At 32.3% G+C, this 22,425-nt stretch overlaps 1 protein-coding gene across 4 annotated transcripts in view; it reads right to left on the minus strand.

Moving 5' to 3' along the window:
- Positions 1-22,425, minus strand: part of LOC127717822 (alpha-catulin-like) — a 70,691-nt gene that overhangs the window by 27,014 nt on the left and 21,252 nt on the right. Inside the window, exons 7-12 of one of the 4 annotated variants that reach the window (XM_052223667.1) lie at positions 16,358-16,561; positions 14,349-14,432; positions 13,333-13,491; positions 9,832-9,924; positions 9,263-9,448; positions 7,374-7,394 (exon numbers count right to left, since the gene is read on the minus strand). In XM_052223667.1, coding sequence (XP_052079627.1) covers positions 7,374-7,394; positions 9,263-9,448; positions 9,832-9,924; positions 13,333-13,491; positions 14,349-14,432; positions 16,358-16,561 — 747 coding nt within the window. Of the gene's footprint in view, positions 1-7,373; positions 7,395-7,461; positions 7,483-8,331; positions 8,353-9,262; positions 9,449-9,831; positions 9,925-13,332; positions 13,492-14,348; positions 14,433-16,357; positions 16,562-22,425 lie in introns of all 4 variants that reach the window. The other 3 variants (XM_052223666.1, XM_052223665.1, XM_052223668.1) reach the window with 3 other exon arrangements.

Consider the following 22,425-nt stretch of genomic DNA (forward strand, 5'->3'; position numbering starts at 1 on the left):
ATCAAAGAACTCCAAGAATTCATTTTTTGATAAAATCAAACAAAAGTTTAATTTTGGACCCTTTTTCCAAAACAGTTAGGGCTACCCCATAGAAAATGTCAATGGAATTCCAGTGGAATATCAGTTGATTCCACTGGAATTCCACTGGATTCCATTGACTCATTGGAATTCCACTGGTAAATCATATAAAACTAAAAATTCCAGTGGAATTTGATTGGTGATTCCACTGGAATGACATTGGAATATTTTACCACTGTAATTCCACTGTAATAATAAATACATTGTTCCTTGATTTAAATATATACATGCATTTATAACTATTTTCATGATATTAAAATACCTTGGAAAACCAAGTGTACATAAAAAAAGCTCATGAGTAGTTTGATAATTTAGTGATGAAAAACCATGAACAAAAACTTGAGTGCACTTTAAAAGATTGTTTTCAAAAATTAAAGCAGGGTTGCGTGATTTATCATTAAGATACTGATGGGCATTATTTTTGTTAGAAAAAAAGTACTTATATTAAATTCTAATAGCTATTATCAGTACAATTCATTTGTACCTAGTCCAAATAATTATGATGTCTTGAAAGGCTATTTAATTGTTGCTTTGACACCTTCTGCAGCAACGTGCAAAGCCAAAAAATAAAATTGCCATTCTGTTGAAAAAAGTTAATACAACACCCTAATTTGTTTCTTATACATTGAAATTTCTCGATCTGAATACAGTTCTCCCACCATACCGGCCAAATCAAGAAGACCCTGCAGATTTGCGTTTAATTAAATGGTTATTCCTTGAAATCGGGAACCGGCCGGTATTTTTGTATTTAAATAATTAAAATAATTAAAATCAATAAAATTCATCCTCATAAAACGGGCCTTGTCATCTGAAATCACTGATCAGTACCTATCATTTGTAATGTAAACTTCAGATCGTCCGGTCAATCAGGTCAACTGAATACTCTGAGGCTGTGATTACTGTTCACCTGTCAATTTAGTTTCAATACCTTCTTTCATTGTGTTATGACAGTTTGTAACAATTACACTTACAGCACACTTACGTACAGGTAATTATGAAACAGTATCGTGAGTACTGATGAGATTGTGGGTCAACAACAAATGGAAGTTTTTAACGACCTAGACTGACAATACAGCCCTTGCACGGTCGGTTAATTGTGGGTCAGTAGAACATTTTAACTAATTATTTGTGAAATATCATTAATGTATGGTATTTTTATTTTTTATTCCTGCAAAATATTTTTTTTCAAATAAGTGAAATAGAAGTTGTAGCTGTATTTTACGATAGATATTATTTACAAAACTAAAATTCACAAAGGAAAACGTATATTTTGATTAAGGTAAAATACATTTTCAAATATTCTCAAACACCCATATTAAAGGGAAGTAACTCTTGGTGATTTCAAATTTCAACAAACCGGCAACCCCTGCAAATAAGCCGTTTTTTGTGGTCCAATGGGCGACCGGTTTTGGAAAGTTTCACTGGAATACCGTTACGGGGACGAATCAACTTCGGGCCGATATTATATGGGGCAAGATTGACACCTTGACGTAAACGCACTGACATACGTCATCAAAATATGATTACGCTGGATAAACAAAATGGAGAATCCAAACGCAAATGTTTTCAGATAAGTATTTGATTTTACATATGATAATTATAAAATACAATTTGTTGAGGCACTATAAAACATTTAGGATTTTAATCTGAGCAAAACATCAGAAAGTTTTGACAGACAATTAATGTAAATGAATATATATATTGTTGTCAGTTTCATAACAGACATAAATCTGACATGTAAATGGTATATGATAATCTAATATGTAGAAATTAAATTGTGTAAATTAACTTGGTGAAAATTATAAGTCGCCAGTTTTATCTTCAAGGGATAAAAAAGGGGGGGGTACTTAATTTGAGTTTAGGCTTCCAATGAATGTAAGATTATGATATATATAATATATATGCATAATACTGTTTCTATTGAATTTATTGCTTCATAGAATCATTAATACCTCTTGAACAATTGATTCTTTGTGGATATTTTTGTACTTTTAGGGGATTAAATATGAGCTGCCAGCAATGATATGAAACAGATTTTATGCAGACTCCATTTGAGTACCTTTATTCGGCAATTCTAGTTGGAAGTACAGAGACAGCAAGTTTTAAATTACAGAAAGGAAGAGAAGTTTATATCTGACACATAATTTTTATATTAGTTAATCAGTTTGTGTGTGCAAAATACCACTGGAATTACATTTGCATTCCACTGGAATAATTTGGTTGGAATTCCACTGGAATACCAGTGAAATAACACTGTAATTTCCACTGGAATTCCAGTGATGCAGTGGAATATTTTGGCTGGAATTCCACTGGAATACCAGTGGAATAACACTGGATTTTCCACTGTAATTCCAGTGGAAAGCCAATGTAGTTCCAGTGGAATTCCAGCCAAATTATTCCACTGAAAATCACTGGAATTCCAGTGGAAATTACAATGGAATATCAGTGGTATTCCAGTGCAATTCCACTGATCTTTTTCTCTAGGATATAACCCCCAAAATCATTCCAAACCTTCTATTTTTGGTATGGAACCTTGTGGTATAGTTTCATAGAGATCCACTGAATTATACTGAAGTTATTGTCTGGAAACATGAAAATCTTAGGGTTTTTTTGGCCCCTAATCCCTACACAGTTTATGCCATAATCCCCAAAATCAATCCCAACCTTCCTTTAGAGATATGGAACCTTGTGGTACAATTTCATAGAGATACATTCACTTATACACAAGCAATTGTCCTGAAACAAGGAAAAATGCTTGTTTTTGACCCCTTTTTGGTCCCTAATTCCATAACAGTACGAACAATAACCCCCAAAATCAAACCCAAACTTCCTATTGTGGTATAGAACCTTGTGGTACAATTTTATAGATCTATACACTTATACTCAAGTTATTGTCTGCAAACCAAATGTCTTCGGACAACAACGTCGCAGACAATAAAATAACATAATACGAACACAAAAAAATTTTGGTTGTACAACAACAACATTCAACATTACACAACATAGAAAACTAAAGATTGAGCAAATGCTTGGTAAGGTCAAGTTTATGGGAAAGTGCCTGTCAGGTTCATGGGTAAGTACTTGTCAGATTCATGGGTAAGTGCTTGTCAGGATCATGTTTAAGTTAGACCTATAGGTCTAAGAGTGTCATTTTACCAAATTAAATCAAAATTGTGAAAGTTCCATAACTCCAGCAGATAATTGTTACATCAATATCGCTTCATAGTATGGTCTACTACACATTATGACAATCAATCTCTCTAAGTATGAAAGCTTTTAAACAAATGGTCTCTGGGGAGTAGTGTTGACAAGAAGTCTTTATGCTATTATATATAAAACAATAATGTGTCCAAAGTACACGGACGCCCCACTCGCACTATCATTTTTCTATGTTCAGTGGACCGTGAAATTGGGGTCAAAGCTCTAATTTGGCATTAAAATTAGAAAGATCATATCATAGGGAACATGTGTACTAAGTTTCAGATTGATTGGACTTCAACTTCATCAAAAACTACCTTGACCAAAAACTTTAACCTGCCCACTGGCACTTTCATTTTCTATGTTCAGTGGACTGTGAAATTGGGGTCAAAACTCTGATTTGGCATTAAAATTAGAAAGATCATATCATAGGGAACATGTGTACTAAGTTTCAAGTTGATTGGACTTCAACTTCATCAAAAACTACCTTGACCAAAAACTTTAACCTGAAGCGGGACAGACAGACGGATGGATGAACGGACAGACGAACGAACAGACGCACAGACCGAAAAAACATAATGTCCCTCTACTATCGTAGGTGGGGCATAACAAGTTAACAATTGCTTGAGTATCACCTATAAACATTTTCAAACTAAAATTATGGAATAGTACTGGTCCAAGATCAGGAACCATCAATTACTGTCACCAGGCATTTTGTACAAATACGAAAGCATTGCTTATTCTATATACAGTATAATGCTATTACATTTAGACATGTACTTTTCTTTCATCTTTAAAAACCTGTATTTGTTTGAATTGACTGAAACAAGGAAATGTTGAGTTTTCTGGGTTTTTTAACACATTATGTGAATTAATCAACACAAGCAGGGACATAACCTCATCACCTAGAGATGACCTTGGTTTTAATGTTATTTCAAAGCTAGCCTTAAAATACAAATTTCTTTCAAAAGAAATAAAATAGAAACATATAACATTAAAGATGTTTGCTACTCTGTTTCAAAATAACAAGCTTTTTGAAAGACTGTGATAAAAAGATAGTACCGGTATATAAATAACAGAACAGAAAAAGCAGAAAAAAATGTAAGGTCCATGCCCTTGTTTTTGAGATATATATGTCATTGAAAAATTGGTGGGAAATGGTTCTCTCTGAATTTTTCATACATTTAAAATTGGCACCTTTTTTCTTTCAAAACATATAAAAAAAAAATATCAAGGATTTTATAAAATTTTCAAAAATGGCTTTTCAAACTATATGGAATAAAATTAGGAAAAGAAAAGTAGGGGTTAGCGGGCAAAATTTATAATGGCACCACATGGATAAAACCAGAGAATTTTCGGAATATCTTGACAATAAAATGCTTCGCTGGGTGCAGCTTGATACGACCGCAGAGGTCGAACCCTGAACAGTTGGGGCAAGTATGGACACAACATTCAAGCTTGAAACAGATCTGAAATTCGATTGTGATTAAATATTTGACACAGCATAGGTTTCTGACACATAAAGAATGTGGTCTAAGAACTTGAGTTTTTTTAATTTACCTATTATGGTCCAATGTCCAAAATCAAAATACATGGTTAGATTCAGCATATCAAAGAACCCCATATATTCAATTTTTGTTGAAATCAAACAAAGTTTAATTTTGGACCCCAACTTGGACAAACTTGAAAACTGGGCCCATAATCAAAAATCTAAACACATGTGTAGATTCAGCATATCAAAGAACCCCAAGAATTCAATTTTTGTTAAAATCAAACTAAGTTTAATTTTGGACCCTTTGGACCTTAATGTAGACCAATTTAAAAAACGGGACTCAAAATGAAAAATCTAAAACCACGGTTAGATTTGGCTTATCAAAGAACCCCAATAATTCAATTTTTGATGAAATCAAACAAAGTTTAATTTTGGACCCTTTTGACCTCAATATGAACCAATTTGATAGTGGGGCCCACAAATAAAAAATTCTAAATACATGGTTAGATTCAGCATATCAAAGAACTCCATATATTCAATTTTTGTTGAAATCAAAAAAAGTTTAATTTTGGACCCCAACTTAAACCAACTTGAAAACTGGGCCCATAATCAAAAATCTAAACACATGTTTAGATTCAGCATATCATAGAACCCCAAGAATTCAATTTTTGTTAAAATCAAACTAAGTTTAATTTTGGACCCTTTGGACCTTAATGTAGACCAATTTAAAAAACGGGACCCAAAATGAAAAATATAAAAACACGGTTAGATTTGGCATATCAAAGAACCCCAATAATTCAATTTTTGATGAAATCAAACAAAGTTTAATTTTGGACCCTTTTGACCTCAATATGAACCAATTTGATAGCATGCCCACAAATAAAAAATTCTAAATACATGGTTAGATTCAGCATATCAAAGAACCCCATATATTCAATTTTTGTTGAAATCAAACAAAGTTTAATTTTGGACCCCAATTTGGACCAACTTGAAAACTGGGCCAAAAATCTAAAATCTAAATACATGTTTAGATTCAGCATATCAAAGAACCCCATATATTCAATTTTTGTTAAAATCAAACAAAGTTTAATTTTGGACCCTTTGGACCTTAATGTAGAAAACTGGACCCAAAAATTAAAAATCTAAATACACGGTTAGATTCGGCATAACAAATAAATAAATGTGGTCAAAGATTTTACAAATCTAATGCGCCATACTGTGCAATTAAAGATTACTTCTTGAAATTTTTCAATATTTGAAATTTGAAAAAAAAATAATACTGTAAATTCAGAAATTATTGCGTGCATTTATTATTGCGATTTTGTCATTTTAGACTACAATGCAATTTTATTTTTTGCGATATTGAGAAAAATCCTCTTAAATTCACATAAAAAATTTCAAATTGCGAGTTTAAATTATTGTGATTATAACCCTGTCGCATTTTTCGCAATAATAATGAGAAAAAATTGACCCCCAACAATTTCTTTTTACCCCCCCCCCCCCCCCCCCCCCCTTTTTCCCCAAAAAATTCTTTCCCTCAAGATATGGTCATAATCTCAATTCAAATTTCCAATGGAGTTTGCAACCATAATTACCCATTTAAATTTACCATAGTGCTAACTTAATCTATTTTATAATAGAATTTAAAATATAGTGTCAAATCTTTCATATGGATTTTTTTGTAAAAAAAAAAGATGCAACATTTGCAGATATTTTTACTGGTCTTCCTTTATAAATATGCATTTCTTTAAACATAATTAAAAAGTAGTGTAAGGGAAGTAACCAAAAAGTTGTATTTGGATTACCTCCCTTACACTGTTTTAAATTATCTTAATTGTTCATTAACCATTACTTTATACATAATTTAAAAGCAGTGTAAGGGAGGTAATTTCAATGATGTATTTGATTTATCTCCCTTACCCTGCTTCAATTTATGTTTTGTACTAAAGTATTTGTCCATTAACCAGGACAACCTTGTTTTTCCCCCTTTTTTGTCTGTAATTCCTAAACGGTTTGAGCCATAACCCCCCAAAGCAAATCCTAACCATCCCTTTGTGGTATGGAAACTTGAAGTATAATTTCAGAGAGATCCATACACTGTTCCACAGTTATTGTCTGGAAACTAGAAAATGCTTATTTTTGGCCCCTTTTTGGCCCCTATTTCCTTAACTGTTGGTACCATAACCCCCAAAATCAATCCCAACCTTCCTTTTGTTGTATTTTACCTTGTGGTAAAATTTCAAAGAGATCCATTCACTTAAACTAAAGCTAGAGTGCGAAAACCGATGTGTTTTCGGACGACGACGACGCCGCCGCCAACGTCATACCAATATACGACCGCAAAAATTTTTTGCGGTCGTATAAAAAGTCAAAATTAAGAGAAACGACATCCTAAATACTCAGATTATGTGGAAATGTCTAAAATTTAATGGCTAGATTCATTTTCTGATTTAACATATTTATATAACAACATTCATAGAAAACAAAAAATAGGCAAACAAACTCTAGAAATTATTCAGATTAAACACATGCATATTATATATGATTTTTAATTCAACATAATATCAATACAAAAGACAATGTAAACACAACACATATAACTTACTTGTGGTGTGTTAGGTGCTGTCTGTTAGAAAATGTGTTAATGTTAGTATTTGACAATAAATTATCTCCCTTATATATAGATAACTTACTTGTGGTGTGTTAGGTGCTGTCTGTTAGTAAACTTGTTAAAGTATTGGGCAATAAATTATCTCCCTTTTATATAGATAACTTACTTGTGGTGTGTTAAGTGCTGGCTGTTAGTAAATATGTTACATGTTAGTATTGGGCAATAAATTATGTCCCCTTTATGAAGATAACTTACTTTTGGTGTGTTAGATGCTGGCCGTTAGTCAATGTGTTAATGTTAGTATGTGACAATAAATTGTCTTCCTTTTATATAGATAACTTACTTGTGGTGTGTTAGGTACTAATTGTTAGTAAATGTGTTAATACTTGTATGTGACAATAAATTATCTCCCTTACATATAGATAATTTACTTGTGCCATGTGGTGTGTTAGGTGCTGTCTGTTAGTAAATGTGTTAATGTTAGTATGTGACAATAAATTATCTCCCTTTTATATAAATAAATTACTTGTGGTGTGTTAGGTGCTGGCTGTTAGTAAATGTGTTAATAATAGTATGTGACAATAAATTATCTCCCTTATATATAGATAACTTACTTAGTATGTGACAATATATTATCTCCATTATATATAGATAACTTACTTCTGGTGTGTTAGGTGTCGGCTGTTAGAAAATGTGTTAATGTAAGTTTGTGACGATAAATTATCTCCCTTATATATAGACAACTTACTTGTGGTGTGTAAGTTGCTGGCTGTTAGTAAATGTGTTAATGTTAGTATGTGTTAATGTTAGTATGTGACAATAAATGTGTTAATGTTAGTATGTGTTAATGTTAGTATGTGACAATAAATGTGTTAATGTTAGTATGTGACAATAAATGTGTCAATGTAAGTATTCGACAATAAATTATCTCCCTTATATATAGATAACTTACTTGTGGTGTGTTAGGTGCTGTCTGTTAGTAAATGTGTGAATGTTAGTATGAGACAATAAATGATCTCATATATACCTTATATAAAGAATGTAATATCAGCTGCTAAGCTGAAGATATCAAATCTAATACTTCTCATCGAAAACCAATTTTTGTGACTTCAATTTTGACTAAAAGCACAAAATTTAATGCTCACCAAATATTATTCATCAGTGATGTGTACTAAGTGACAGGAAACCATGATTTAAATTTGAAGAAAAATGTGTGTTCAAAAACATGACAACCCTAAAATTTAAGTTCTATAAAAAAATTTAGGATCTCTTTGTTCTTTGAACCACACCTGATGTTCTACATAAAGCAAAAAAAAAAAAACCCAGTGAAATACGAAATATACACATGTAGGGTGTAAGTGGCCAACAGAATCCTTCATGTACTCCCAATCCCAACACTTCTAGATTTGGATGACTAAATAATACTCATTCCTACTATATTTTGATGTAATTGGAACAAGAGTTGCCTCCCATCTACAACGATAACTAAGAAACATTTTTTATTCATGTTTACAAAAAGAATTAAGATACCATGGGAAATAATCAACAGATAGAAGGCATCCAAGTGAGAAAAGAAAAGACAAAGCCAAACAACTGGCTTCAAAACAGTACACAGAAGAACTCCCTTGAAAATCAGGGGTGAACACAGGTACATTTGTACTCTAGATGGGTAAGCAGCTCTTACACCAATAGTGGCATCTATGGTGGATTTTATGGGGAGTGATTAATATTAGATAATTCTTACAGAAATATGGCAGAGGAATTTTGGTATCATTTGATACTTAGGAAAGATTATTAGTCATGTATGAAAATCTGGTTAGACCACTGTTTATTTATAGAATGAGGCAAATGTAATGCACCTTTAAGAATTATAAAATACTAACCCCTGGTCTTGGTAATGACAAATAAACAGGTTTATCCATACGTCCTTGACAAAAATCATTGACTTCCTTTACCAGAACAGAAAGGTCATTAATCTGACTCTCCCATGCCTCTGCAAAATTCTCCAGATTTTCTCGAGCAATTTTACTATTGGAATATTCTGCAAGTGTTCTGGCAGCTAGCAAAACCTAAAATAAACAAAAAATTACTTTCTGACAGTGTATTATGAAATTAATTCTTAAGTAAACTGTTGTTACCAGTATACATTTTTGTTTACGGGCCAGCTAAAGCCCACCTCCAGATGCAGGATTTTCTCCCTGTGTTGAAGACCCACCTGGGGCATAATCATTTGACATGGCCTCCAAAACTTACATTTTTCTGTACATACTTCACTGACAACTACCTGCATTAACCTTATCTTTTTTATTAACTTAAAAAAATTGAATTGTTTCATAAAATTTTAGTATTTTATCTGTAGTAAGAATATGAGGATATGCTGAGGATGGAAATTACTAAAATAATCATCTCAAAAATGTCGATTTTGAAAAAAAAAATTTTTTTTTTTACCTACCATCTCCCCTATATTCCTAAGAACATACTCATTATGTTCAGCTGTAATGACCAGTGGCTCTGTTGTAGCTATATGTCGGAACAGCTTACACACCTAGAAATATAAAACAATGTACAAGGCTAATATTTTTACAAATTATTGTGGGACAAAAATGAAAATAACGAGTCCATAAATGTTGTTGTGAGCGATATTAGTTTTTTTTCTTGAATTATGAATGTCTTATATAAGAATGAAAAAAGACATGTTAGATAAACACCAATGTCAACACAGCAACCCAAGTGCACAAAGTACCAAAAGTCATTAAAAGATCATGAATACATATACATGATATAGGTCTTCAACATATAGACAAATTGTCTGTACAATATGTCAAGCCCTAGTCTATACAAAGTTGTAAATAAATTCAAATCAAAGATTTAGAATCAATGTTAGGTAAATAAATAAATACAGTAAAATATGATTAGAGACAACTTACTGTCAGACAAGGATCCAGATTTTGAGACAGGCACATGAATAAGTGGCAGACTTAACCTACTTTTATTTAGAACACAACCCTCCCCCTATTTTATCTTTGTCTTGTGTGGTAATTTACCAGTTATTTCAGTCTGCCTGTATCATTAAACAACTGAAAATCACTGATGCTAATATATATTTGTTTTATATTGATGCCTCAAAACAAAATAAACTCATTAAATAGGGTTTTGTTCACAACTGACATTTTTTTTTAATTTCTAATGGATGGAAATTTTTATAATAGCAATCACTCATTGAATATTCTGATACTAATATCAAAGATATAAATCATGATTTATCTCTTACTAGTTAAATGCATGGTGCTTAACTGTCAAATATGTGAAACTTGTATGTAATTTAAAACACTGATTGGTTTGGGAGTTGATAATGAAGTTTGCAGGTGTAATCCTAATTCAATACAAATACAGGACTTCCCCTTTCAATTTTTTCCTCAATGGCCTCTGTATTCCTTAAATGCAAAAATGAAAGAACCTTAGTGAGCGCACTCACATACCCCACGTCCCCACATTGTCATTGGAGAAATAAAATAAGTGTAAGAAAAAAAAATTGTATCAAAAAAAAAAATTGAATCATAATTTCCTGTCAATATGCACATCTACGTAGTATGTCCTTATTATCTGAAAAGGTTTCATGTAATTCTGTTGTGTGGTTTGAGAGGAGTTGCGATGACAAACTGTTGGCAGTAGTATATTGGGCAAATAAGTTCAAAGGGGCATAACTCCTGAAAAAAAAATTGAATCGTAATTTCCTGTCAATATGCACATCTACATAGTATGTCCTTATTATCTAAAAAGGTTTCGTGAAATTCTGTTGTGTGGTTTGAGAGGAGTTGCGATGACAGAAGGTTGCAGTAGTATATTGGGCAAATAAGTTCAAAGGGGCGTAACTTCTGAAAAAAAAATTGAATTGTAATTTCCTGTCGATATGCACATCTACGTAGTATGTCCTTATTATCTGAAAAGGTTTCATGAAATTCTGTTGTGTGGTTTGAGAGGAGTTGCGATGACAAACTGTTGCAGTAGTACATTAAAGTAAATAAGTTCAAAGGGGCGTAACTCCTAGAAAAACAATTGAATCATAATTTCCTGTCGATATGCACAACTAGATAGTATGTCCTTATTATCTAAAAAAGTTTTGTGAAATTCTGTTGTGTGGTTTGAGAGGAGTTGAGATGACAAAAGGTTGCAGTAGTATATTGGGCAAATAAGTTCAAAGGGGTGTAACTCCTGGAAAAAAAAATTGAATCGTAATTTCCTGTCGATATGCACATCTACGTAGTATGTCCTTATTATCTGAAAAGGTTTCATGAAATTCTGATGTGTTGTTTGAGAGGAGTTGCGATGACAAACTGTTGCAGTAGTATATTGGGCAAATAAGTTCAAAGGGGCGTAACTCCTGGAGAAAAAAATTGAATCGTAATTTCCTGTTAATATGCACAACTACATAGTACATGTATGTCCTTATTATCTAAAAAGGTTTCGTGAAATTCTGTTGTGTGGTTTGAGAGGAGTTGCGATGACAAGAAACAGGACTGACGGACGGACGGACAGACGGACGGACGGGTCAAAAACATTATACCCTCCGCAACTCGTTGCGTGGGGTATAAATATGTACAAGGTGCACATCAACACTACCCGACTTAGTAATATCATTAGTTTGGCTAAATTAATTTCAAGGTAGTTGAACGAATAGACAGTGCAATGTATATACGGACACCATGAATACCTTATTCTGTTGAGTCATTTATTTTCGTGGATTGAGGAACACTTGCATATTAGTGGATAGTTAATTTTGTGGTTTAGCAAAAGTATGTATACATTTCTATAGAAAATTAGTCATTTGTTGAACATTTAAATTTGTGGTTCCCCTGTTACCACGAAGTCCAGGAAAATTGGTATGCAACGAATAATAATGAATCCACAGTACTTTGTTGCTGTTACCAGTGGTGGATATCACCACTAAGAACACTTTCACTAGCAGTAACAGGGGTAAAATAAACTGTTGACACAGATATGTTCCACCTTTTGGCAGAAAACTCAGAAAAAAGACACTCTGATGGACAGCAACATTGCTAATTAATTCAAAGTTGCTGGACCATGACTTATAGGGAAGGGCATCGAAATGCTCAACAAACTGAGATGTACTGATAGTTATGCAACTTTATAAAAAATATCATTGATCTATCACAATGCAAGTAGCTCCTATCAAACTAACTTATCAGAAAACTTAACATTGAAAATTGGTAATTAATCAAAAGTCATTCAACCATGACCTAGGGGACAGGGCCTTGAAATAGCTGACAAACTGAGATGTAGTAATAGTAATGCAACTTTATAGAAAATTTCAGTGTCTATCATACCTATTCGTATCAAACTAACTTAAGCAGAAAACTTAACATTGAAAATTGGTAATTAATTGAAAGTTACTGGACCATGACCTTCAGGGGAAGGGCCATGAAATAGTTGTCAATCTGATATGTACTGATAGTAATGCAACTTTATAGAACATATTATTGATGAATCATAAATAGTCCCAAAATATTATTGATGAATCATAAATAGTCCCAAAATATTATTGATGAATCATAAATAGTCCCTATCAACTAACTTTAGCAGAATACTAAACATTGAAAATTGCTAATTAATTCAGTCACTGGACCATGGTTTAGGGGGCACGGTCTCGAAATAGTGGTCAAACTGATATGTACTGATAGTAATACAACTTTATAGGAAATATCAATGATCTATCACAAGTAGTTCCTATCAAACCAACTTAAGCAAAAACTAAACAATTGTTAACACCAACGACAATGATGACACCTATCCTTTTCAATGGAAAAGCAACACCTCTGTCTGGTGTTCAGCAACATTAATCACAAGAGAAAAAAACATGAAACTCAACTTAATTGAAGAAAATTATTCCACTATTATATAACATGCTTGAGTCTTCTATGAAATATTGCTGTACCTCCTCAAGCTGTTCTCTGTGTTCTTCAAATTTAACTGACAGTTCATCTACTTTCTTGACATTCCCATTGATTCCACCAAGTTTGAGACATTTTAATAGGTCATGGTCTTCATTTGCTTTGAATAATTCTGATGCTTGGTCCATAGCTGTTTCTTGAAGCTACAAAAAAATGAAAGCAATTAATAATCTTGTTGTACGGTATGTTAAAATAGGAATAAATACCTCAATCTATCTAGCCAATCAGTGATTGGCTACTTTTTCCTGTCTTTATAATTTTGTTTCCGATGAAAAGTTTTGGTAAGTCATTGGTTCAATTTGTTGTGTGGTTAAAAAAAAAAGAATTTTATCTTTATTACTGGTAATATATTAAATGATGATGTTTAAGCAGTTTTACGCAACAATACCGAAAAAAGAAGACATCTAGTTTTCAACATTAGACATATGTTAATATCTAAATCTCTCAATCGGAATGGAATACATATGGTTGAAACTTCTAATGGAAACATCATCTGGATTATAGTCTTTAAACTATCCATCCAGCTCTGATCACTTTTGATTGATTCATTGATAGATGATTTCTTAACATCCTGATCACGTTTGAAGTTAACTGTATAATAATAAGGAGATGTGGTATGATTTCCACTGAGACAACTATTAACCAAAGTTAAAATGAAGTTGATGTAAGCAATAATAGACCTTCAACAATGAGAAAAAAAACCATAATGCAGAGTTGGCCCTGACATGAAAAATGTGAAATAATTCATAATTTGTGATCCATTACAAACATAAAATACATTTTAGGATGATAATCACCAAAAAGATATCAGTGAACAAGTTCAATGTACTGTAAATTCAGATAATTTTGATATGTTTTTATTGTTCAAAATTGTGACAGACATTTCTGTCCAATGTTAAAATATTGCAATAATAAATGCAAGCAATTTTTTGGAAATTTACATTATTTTCAAAACTTGGGGGAAAGAATATGAATTTAAAATAGAAGTGAGTAAACTAACCTGTTTCTTGAGGCCATTAACTGATGTTATAGTTTTCAAAACAGCAGTCTCTGCTTCCTGTGTAGATAACAAATCATTCTGATTCTGTAAAAATAGATACAATATTATGTAAACAAAAAACCATCATTGTGTAGACAAAAAACATCATTGTGTAGACAACAAACAACATTGTGTAGACAAAAAAACATCATTGTGTAGACAAAAAAACATCATTGTGTAGACAAAAAACATCATTGTGTAGACAACAAACAACATCGTGTAGAAAAAAAAACATCATTGTGTAGACAAAAAACATCATTGTGTAGACAAAAAATATCATTGTGTATTTAACAAATAACTTTATGCTGACATAAAAAAAAATATTGCGTTGACAACACTTCATAATGATTCTGTAAAAATAGAAATAACAATGTTATGCCAGGTTTTCAGTTACCGTTAAAAGTCTTGTATAGTCCGCGGTTTTATTTTCCAAAATTGAACATGACAGCAGGGGTGCGGACTATAGAGTACAATGAGCAAGAAATAAGAGAGAAAATTTCAATTTCGCGATGTGGTTTGTTTACGTTCCGCCATGTTTGTTATTGACATTGTAGAGGGCACTCTTATCATTTTTCAAACCAATAATTTTACCCAATCCATATTAATAAGTTATTTTTATTCAATATCAAATAAATACTGAATAAAAATTAAATGCTTCATTTCAAAATTCTAGTTTCTTTTCAATGCATTGCTAAATATAAACTGGTATCTGCTTGAATGAAATTGTACAAAAAAAGTAAAAAAAGACAACTGTAAACCAGCTTACGATGTGTAAACTACAAAACGAAATCGGTTATTATTCGTTCGGTTTTGGTGTTTCCTATTGACAAATATGTTTTGTATTAGCTTAAGACCCTTCAAACATTAATGTGATAGATATATTAAACACTGTTTTACATAAGGAGGGAACTGTTTTACTTTCAAAGTCGTATTATAGTGATATCTATTGTGTACGGATTTCGACTCTCACCAGGTTTTTTCATCTTTTACACGTGCTTTTCAAACTTCCGGTTTAAACATACACAAGTTTCTAAATTGTTTTTAGTGTGATTTAGACTTATTTTAACCAGTGTGAAGTGTTTTAGAACCATTTACAAGCAGTTACAGCTTCTGTTTGGTGATGGAAAATAGGTTTTTCCAAGAAAATACCGCAAACAACCATACACGATTTAAAATTACCGGAGATTCATTAGACTTTTTCTAACAGTTACAAGAAGTTTTTTTACTTTAAATTTCGTGGGGAGAAGGGGGTGCGGACTATGTACCAGTGCGAACTATACAAGCCCCATTACGGTATTAACAAGTTTAAAACATCCAATAATTTTCAATTAAAGTGTAGCCAATAGTCAAGATGCAGTGAATATACAAATAGACAGAAGCTTGAACTTCAAATTTAAAGAATGAACAACATCATAAAAGGTAACTTAATTTCAAACATGCTACATTACCCTATGTTTATATTGTTATTTAATAGTACTAATGTCTCTGCTATTTTTGTTTTTGTTGAGAGCACAGACATTTGAATTTTCAGATTGACAGTTTATACTGCTGAAGGTAACTGATTCTCTCAAGGTAATCTGGCTTCCTCAACCAATATAAATTGGCAATCATTATATTGCCAAGGTATCGGAAAATGGTTTTAAACACCAATAAACAAACTTAGTTTTCAATTGAGTTCACAGCTGATATGGAGTCTCTGAACTGTTGCCTTGGCCTGTTTTGTCTTGCTCTGAGCTGGGAGGGTGGACATTTTGCTAAATGGTTTTATTCACTGTCATCAATTAAGTGTTTGACTTTTAAAATGTTTTGATAAATGCAACACACTTATATCATTTTTCAAAAGTAGCATGATTTCCCAAACAAATGAAGATTTTGTATATGTACCGTATTCTACCATGTCTTGTCTGCAGTCTTTACTGAAAGATGCAAATTGCCAGGCTGGTGTGCGGATTAAAGAGTACTATATTTACCTGACTAGATGATTTCTCAAAAACTGTTTGCAGATCACTTTTAAGTTGGTCACATGACTGCACTATTTTCTCCCTATTGTCATGTGATGTGTAGGCGGAGTCAGTGAAGTCCTGAGCAGTCTCAATCACACTATCCAAGGCACTGTGTAACTTCTCACAGGACTGACCAGACACACCAGTAACTCTGGTCAACTCTACTGCTTCCTGTAAACAAATAATTACATTTTATTTTTAGAGACCTAACCTGGCCAACTCTACTGCTTCCTGTAAACAAATAATTACACTTTATTTTTAGAGACCTAATCTGGTCAACTCTACTGCTTCCTGTAAACAAATAATTACACTTTATTTTTAGAGACCTAATCTGGTCAACTCTTCTGCTTCCTGTTAACAAATAATTACATTTTAGTTTTAGAGACCTAATCTGGTCACCTCTACTGCTTCCTGTTAACAAATAGTTTAACTTTTATTTTCAGGAGGGATGTATTAAATCTTCATCAATGTTTGTTTTCTGATTGATTGTAAACTGCTCTTTATCTTATTTTTGTGCTATTTTCACATTTCTTGATCGGTGTGAGAAAAATATTTCTCCTCACTAGTGAAATATCTGTTCTCAGGAAATGATTGGTCGAAATTTAATTATGACGTCAAATTTTCTTGCTTTCTTCTGAATTTTCCTATTGTGACGTCATGAAAAAAGGTGACTATACCTGATGACGTCACATATAAAGAACAAAACTTGTTGCAAATCTTTGAACAGGAAGGATAAAAATCATTAGAGAAACAGATTCCACCACTATAACTCGTTTATTTCAATAGTTCTCCACTCTCAACAGTTAAATTTTAATTATTTAAAAAGCTCGGCAAGCCTCGCGCTTTAAATATCAAAATTGAACTGTCTCGAGTGGAGAAATATCGTAACACACTTGTTGCAGTGGTGAAATCTATATGTTTCTGGTAATCCAAAGTTTATGATACCGTAACAAGATTCATTTAAGACTTAACATATCTAGTTATCTGGCTTGTGAAAAAAATTGACCTGTCCTCCATTTTTTAAAGAGAAAACTTTACATACTTAATTTTTTGTCATGTTCAATGAATTGCACCTCAGTTGATAAAACAAAAGAACAAAATATCATTAAATATGCCATGATTTCTCAATGTACTGTCTGGTAAAGAAAACTAATGAAACTGCTAGCTACTGCTCACTGACGATCAGGGTTTACGCTAGGATTTTGAGGGCTTTAGTCACTTTTGCGCAGGATGAAAATCAACCTTATTTTGGGTAGCAGCAAGGAACCTAGGATGTATATTACTATATTTACATCTTTGTCAGACTGTGTAGGACTTAGGCATACTAGGCAGTTACTGCATGATTTGACTGATGTGGCACTTTAATACAAAGATTAGGATATAAGATGTAGAAATCTAGTTCACAATTTCACTTCAGTTAGTTTCAGGGTACATTCCTAATCAGCAAAAGTTGGGATCCACATTTTTTTTAAACCAGGAATCACAGCATAAATGAACTTGTAAGGACTATTTCACTGCATTATTCATACTCATTATCCTTAAAAAAGTTTTAAAGCGATATTTAGAATTAATTCTATAAAGTTGGAACCAAGGATTTGTACAAATCCTTATTGGAACAATTTTAATGACTTTAAATTGTAAATTTATCATGAATAGATCATGTTTACTTTCGATTTCCAAATGAAATGAAAACGGGAAGTGACAAGTGGATAATAAATTCAGAATGAATCCGGATTCATCTACGGATTGGTTCGTGTTTAAAAAGGCAGTAAATTATCTTTTTTAATTTAAATTTGCTAAATAAGAACTATATTTGTCTCTCTCATTTAGTTTGATACTTAATTATTTCGTATTTTACGTTTTAGTGTCTTTAAATTCATAATAATAATTTCGCGCATGCGCAGTTCATCGTAAAGGTAGCACCTGTTTGACTCGCGTAAACATTTCTGAATGTTATGAATAAAGTTCTATCTTTTTAATCTAAATTGTCAAAAGTTTTTGATTAAAAGTTATATCAAATATGACGAAAATACGTTCATTTGACGAAACTACGACAAGCGAACTGCAAATTGTGATCGTTTAGGAAATATTGAAATTAAAATGCGAACTGTTCGAGGGAAAACTCAAATGACGAAACTACGACAAACAAACTGCAAATTATGCTCGTTTGATAAATATTGAAATTGAAATGCCGACTGACTGATTTTACTGGGGAAAATAATTATGATGATCAATTATGAGGTTGATAAATAATTAACGGATTAGTGACCCATCCGATGGCGATAAGCGGATTATCTGTAATCACAACTTATAACACCTGTTGTAAATGTTAATTAGCTGAGGGTCATAAACTTGTCAGAAACAATAAGACAGGTAGAATTATAGTATTTTCATGCAAAAATATTTTTACTCTTTCCAAATTTAAGTGACGAAATTGATTTGGAATACTTTTGTCATTTTAAAAACCGTTTCAAATGACGAAAATGACGAGCGCTAGCAAAATCACTGCTGATGATACCCCTGCCCAAATATTTCTGTAAACAGGAAGTTGTTGAGTGATGAATCTGAAAACGCATCACACAGTATAGCCGACTTATATAAACCCTGAAACCAAATTTCAGAAATCCTTTTATTGTGGATCCTGAGAAAAATGTGCCGAAAATTTTCAACTTGGCTATCATGTGTAAAATGATACAAGTGTTCGGTAAACAGGAAGTTGTTGAGTGATGAATCTGAAAACACATCACACGGTATAGCCGACTTACATAAACCTTGAAACCAAATTTTAGAAATTGTATTGTAGTTCCTGATAAAAATGTGACAAAAAAATTTTCATGGGATGGATGGACGGACTGACGGACTGACAGACTGACGGATGGATGGATGGACAGACAGAGGTAAAACAGTATACCCTCACTTTTTTAAAGCGGGGGTATAACTAATACATATTTATCAATTTCCTGTAGAGGAGGGTTTTACAATTGCAGAATTTTTTTTGTAAGGATGTATTGACATTTTTGTTGAGGAAACCATTTTCTGAGCCTCTGGTAACACAATACTGTTTGGAGACTATTTCTTAAAAGGTTAAAATGTTGTTTACTTGAAGAATCTGTGTACAAGTTGGCTGAATTCTGTCAAGTCATTTTGGGAGAGTTTCGAATTAACTTAAAGAATGAACTTGACTATGAAGAAATGGATAATATCATATTGATACAAACAGCAGGATGCTGTCAGGTGATACAATAAATCATATAATTGTCACAAGAAATCAAAAAGATGTATTTTTTATTAGACTACATTAATTCTTTTATATAATTATGACCACTCAATGTTTTTTACTAATTATTTTGGTTTAAATAGAGACTGTACAGTAATTTAAAGGGGATAACTTCAAAATGTGAATTTGATTATAAGTAAGTTCTGTTCCTCTTAAATTATATTTGCACATTTTAATTGAAACACTTTTATTTCATTCAATGTCACAGGGGTTCAAATTAGCGGTGGTCCGAGGTCCGCGACCTTCCATTTTTGCAGTCGGACTCTCGTTTTGGTTACAAGCTACGCCCGACGGACCTTCAGTTTGAAAGAAAATAAAAATAAACTTTGCCGACCTTTTTAAACACAAATTTCCAAACAATCTCAAAATTTATTTTCATCATTATTATTCATGACAGCGATGTTCATTTTGTTCAACCGCTAGCTTTATACCGGAAATTGCCGATTCAGGAGCGGATAAGGGTAATTCCGGGTTTGCCGATCAATTACAATGAAAAAATAATAATTTTAGGCAGTTGACAAAATACATCTATGATGATAAAATATAAACACTAGAATTGAAAACCAAAAGATATATTGAAAAGAAAGAAAAAGTAGGAAATATTTTTTTACAGAAACTCAAAATTTACTTTTAGTTCATAAATTTTTTATCTCAAAATCCAAAAAAATGTGACAGTAATTTTCTTTATCATTAATAAATATTGATATTACATGTAGATTTTTGTATAGTGCAAACGTATTACTACAATTCCAAGAGGTAATGTCTTCTCAATTTTAAAGGACCAGTACAAATCTGGAAGTTTCTTATCTTATTTTCACAGAGGAACTAAATTAAATGCATTATAATAGTGCAACTAGATATGATACACTTAAACCAGAGACATATATATATATATATATAGATTCTACCACTGCATCGAGTGTGATACGATATTTATCCACTCGAGACAGTTAAATTTTCAAATTTAAAACGCGAGGCTCGCCGAGCGTTTTAAATATTTAAAATATAACTGCCGAGAGTGGATAAATATCGTATTACACGAGATTTGGTGGTGGAATCTGTTTCTCTAATGATTTTCAAACAATACGCAGGCGAATTTATTCATTATTTTCGAATGATCTGCAAAAAGATGTGTTCTTTCTATGTGACATCATCAGGCATGGTCGCCGTTTTTTATGCCGTCACAATAGGAAATTCAGAGGAAAGCAAGAAAATTCGACGTCATAATCGGATTTTAACCAATGAAGAACGGAGATCAAACGAACCACACGTTGATTAAATTTTGTTTATACAATGGGTGCAGAGAGGGATAAATTGACGAAGAATTAGAGAAACACATGTATATACGTCTCTGCTTAAACAGCTTTGAATTTGAACTGTTTTATAAAATGGTATAAGTAGAAATAAATTACCAATAGTTGAGACAACACACCCACCCATGGTGACACCCTCCTCAATAAAAAAAAAAGACTATCTGAATTTATAATATACAAGACAATTACAATTGTTATTAAATATTTTATACAACAGTGACTTTGACAATGAAACAAGTTGACCTAACACCAACAGCACATTAATTTTGTTACTTGTATCTTACTATGTTAGGAAATATTTCAAGTAAAAATAGAACCTGGAATTTAGGTTGTGGACCTTTCAGTTTGGAGTGTCAAAGGTCCTGGACCTTCAAGTACCAAATGTTAATTTGAACCCCTGTGTCAGCATTGTTGCCATTTATGCCATTATATAAATGTTCGTAGGTCATGTAGGTATCACACTTACAGAAATGATCTTAAAATTGCACAGGGCAGATAATTATGTTTATACTCAATTATCTCCCTTTGAACATATAGTCAACGGTTCCATTTTCTATAATGTGAATAATTTCACACACAAAAAAGGTAAATAATTTACTATTAACTTTTAAAGACAGTCAATATTATCTTTAATATTGTTTTTTCTAACTGCAGGAATGGAAGAAGCAGGTAGACAATAATTGGAATGTGAAGATAAAGAAGTAAAAAAATTATAATCATGGCAATGAAGATATCATATATCTAATCCAAATGGTACCAATTGTTTGAGTCATTTGACCAAAGTTAAGGGATTACCTACCAATACTATATGTATAATGTCTACCTTAATTATTGGGTACTTTTGGTAGTTAATTAATTACCAGTAATGAAGAAAGTTCCTTTTATTTAAAAGACTGAAACTTAGAAACATTTTGTCAATTTTGAAACAGCATCTTGTTTAATACAGTTTTCTTATCTAGAAATCAATACATTTTATTTTTTTTAGAAATTTGAGAGAAGTGACAAATTCTCCAAAAATGTTTGATACAAAAATAAGGAGATGTGGTATGACTGTCAATGAGAGAGACAACCTTTCACATTAGACCAAAAGACATGGATGTAAGTGTAAATGCTCTTTTGTTCCGACCTTGGAAAGTTCCGGGCGGAAAGAACTAACTAGCCGAAAAGTTCCGGAGGAACTTATTAACTAGTTACTTTGTTCTTCCTCTGGTTTAAAAGTTCCACTGGAACAAAGTGACTAGTTGAAAAGTTCCAACGGAACATATCAACTAGTTAGAAAGTTCCTTTTTGCCAAATTAGTCAAAACCGGAACTAACAAACTAGGCCAAAAGTTCCAACGGAACTTATCAACCAGGCAGAAAGTTCCATTTGGAGAAATGATGCAAAGTAAAAACGCAACATATTATATTTGAACCTTTCAAAGGGAAACCAAGATACTGATTACA

This window comes from Mytilus californianus, unplaced genomic scaffold (assembly GCF_021869535.1).
Source record: "Mytilus californianus isolate M0D057914Y unplaced genomic scaffold, xbMytCali1.0.p SCAF_10, whole genome shotgun sequence".
NCBI lineage: Eukaryota > Metazoa > Mollusca > Bivalvia > Mytilida > Mytilidae > Mytilus > Mytilus californianus.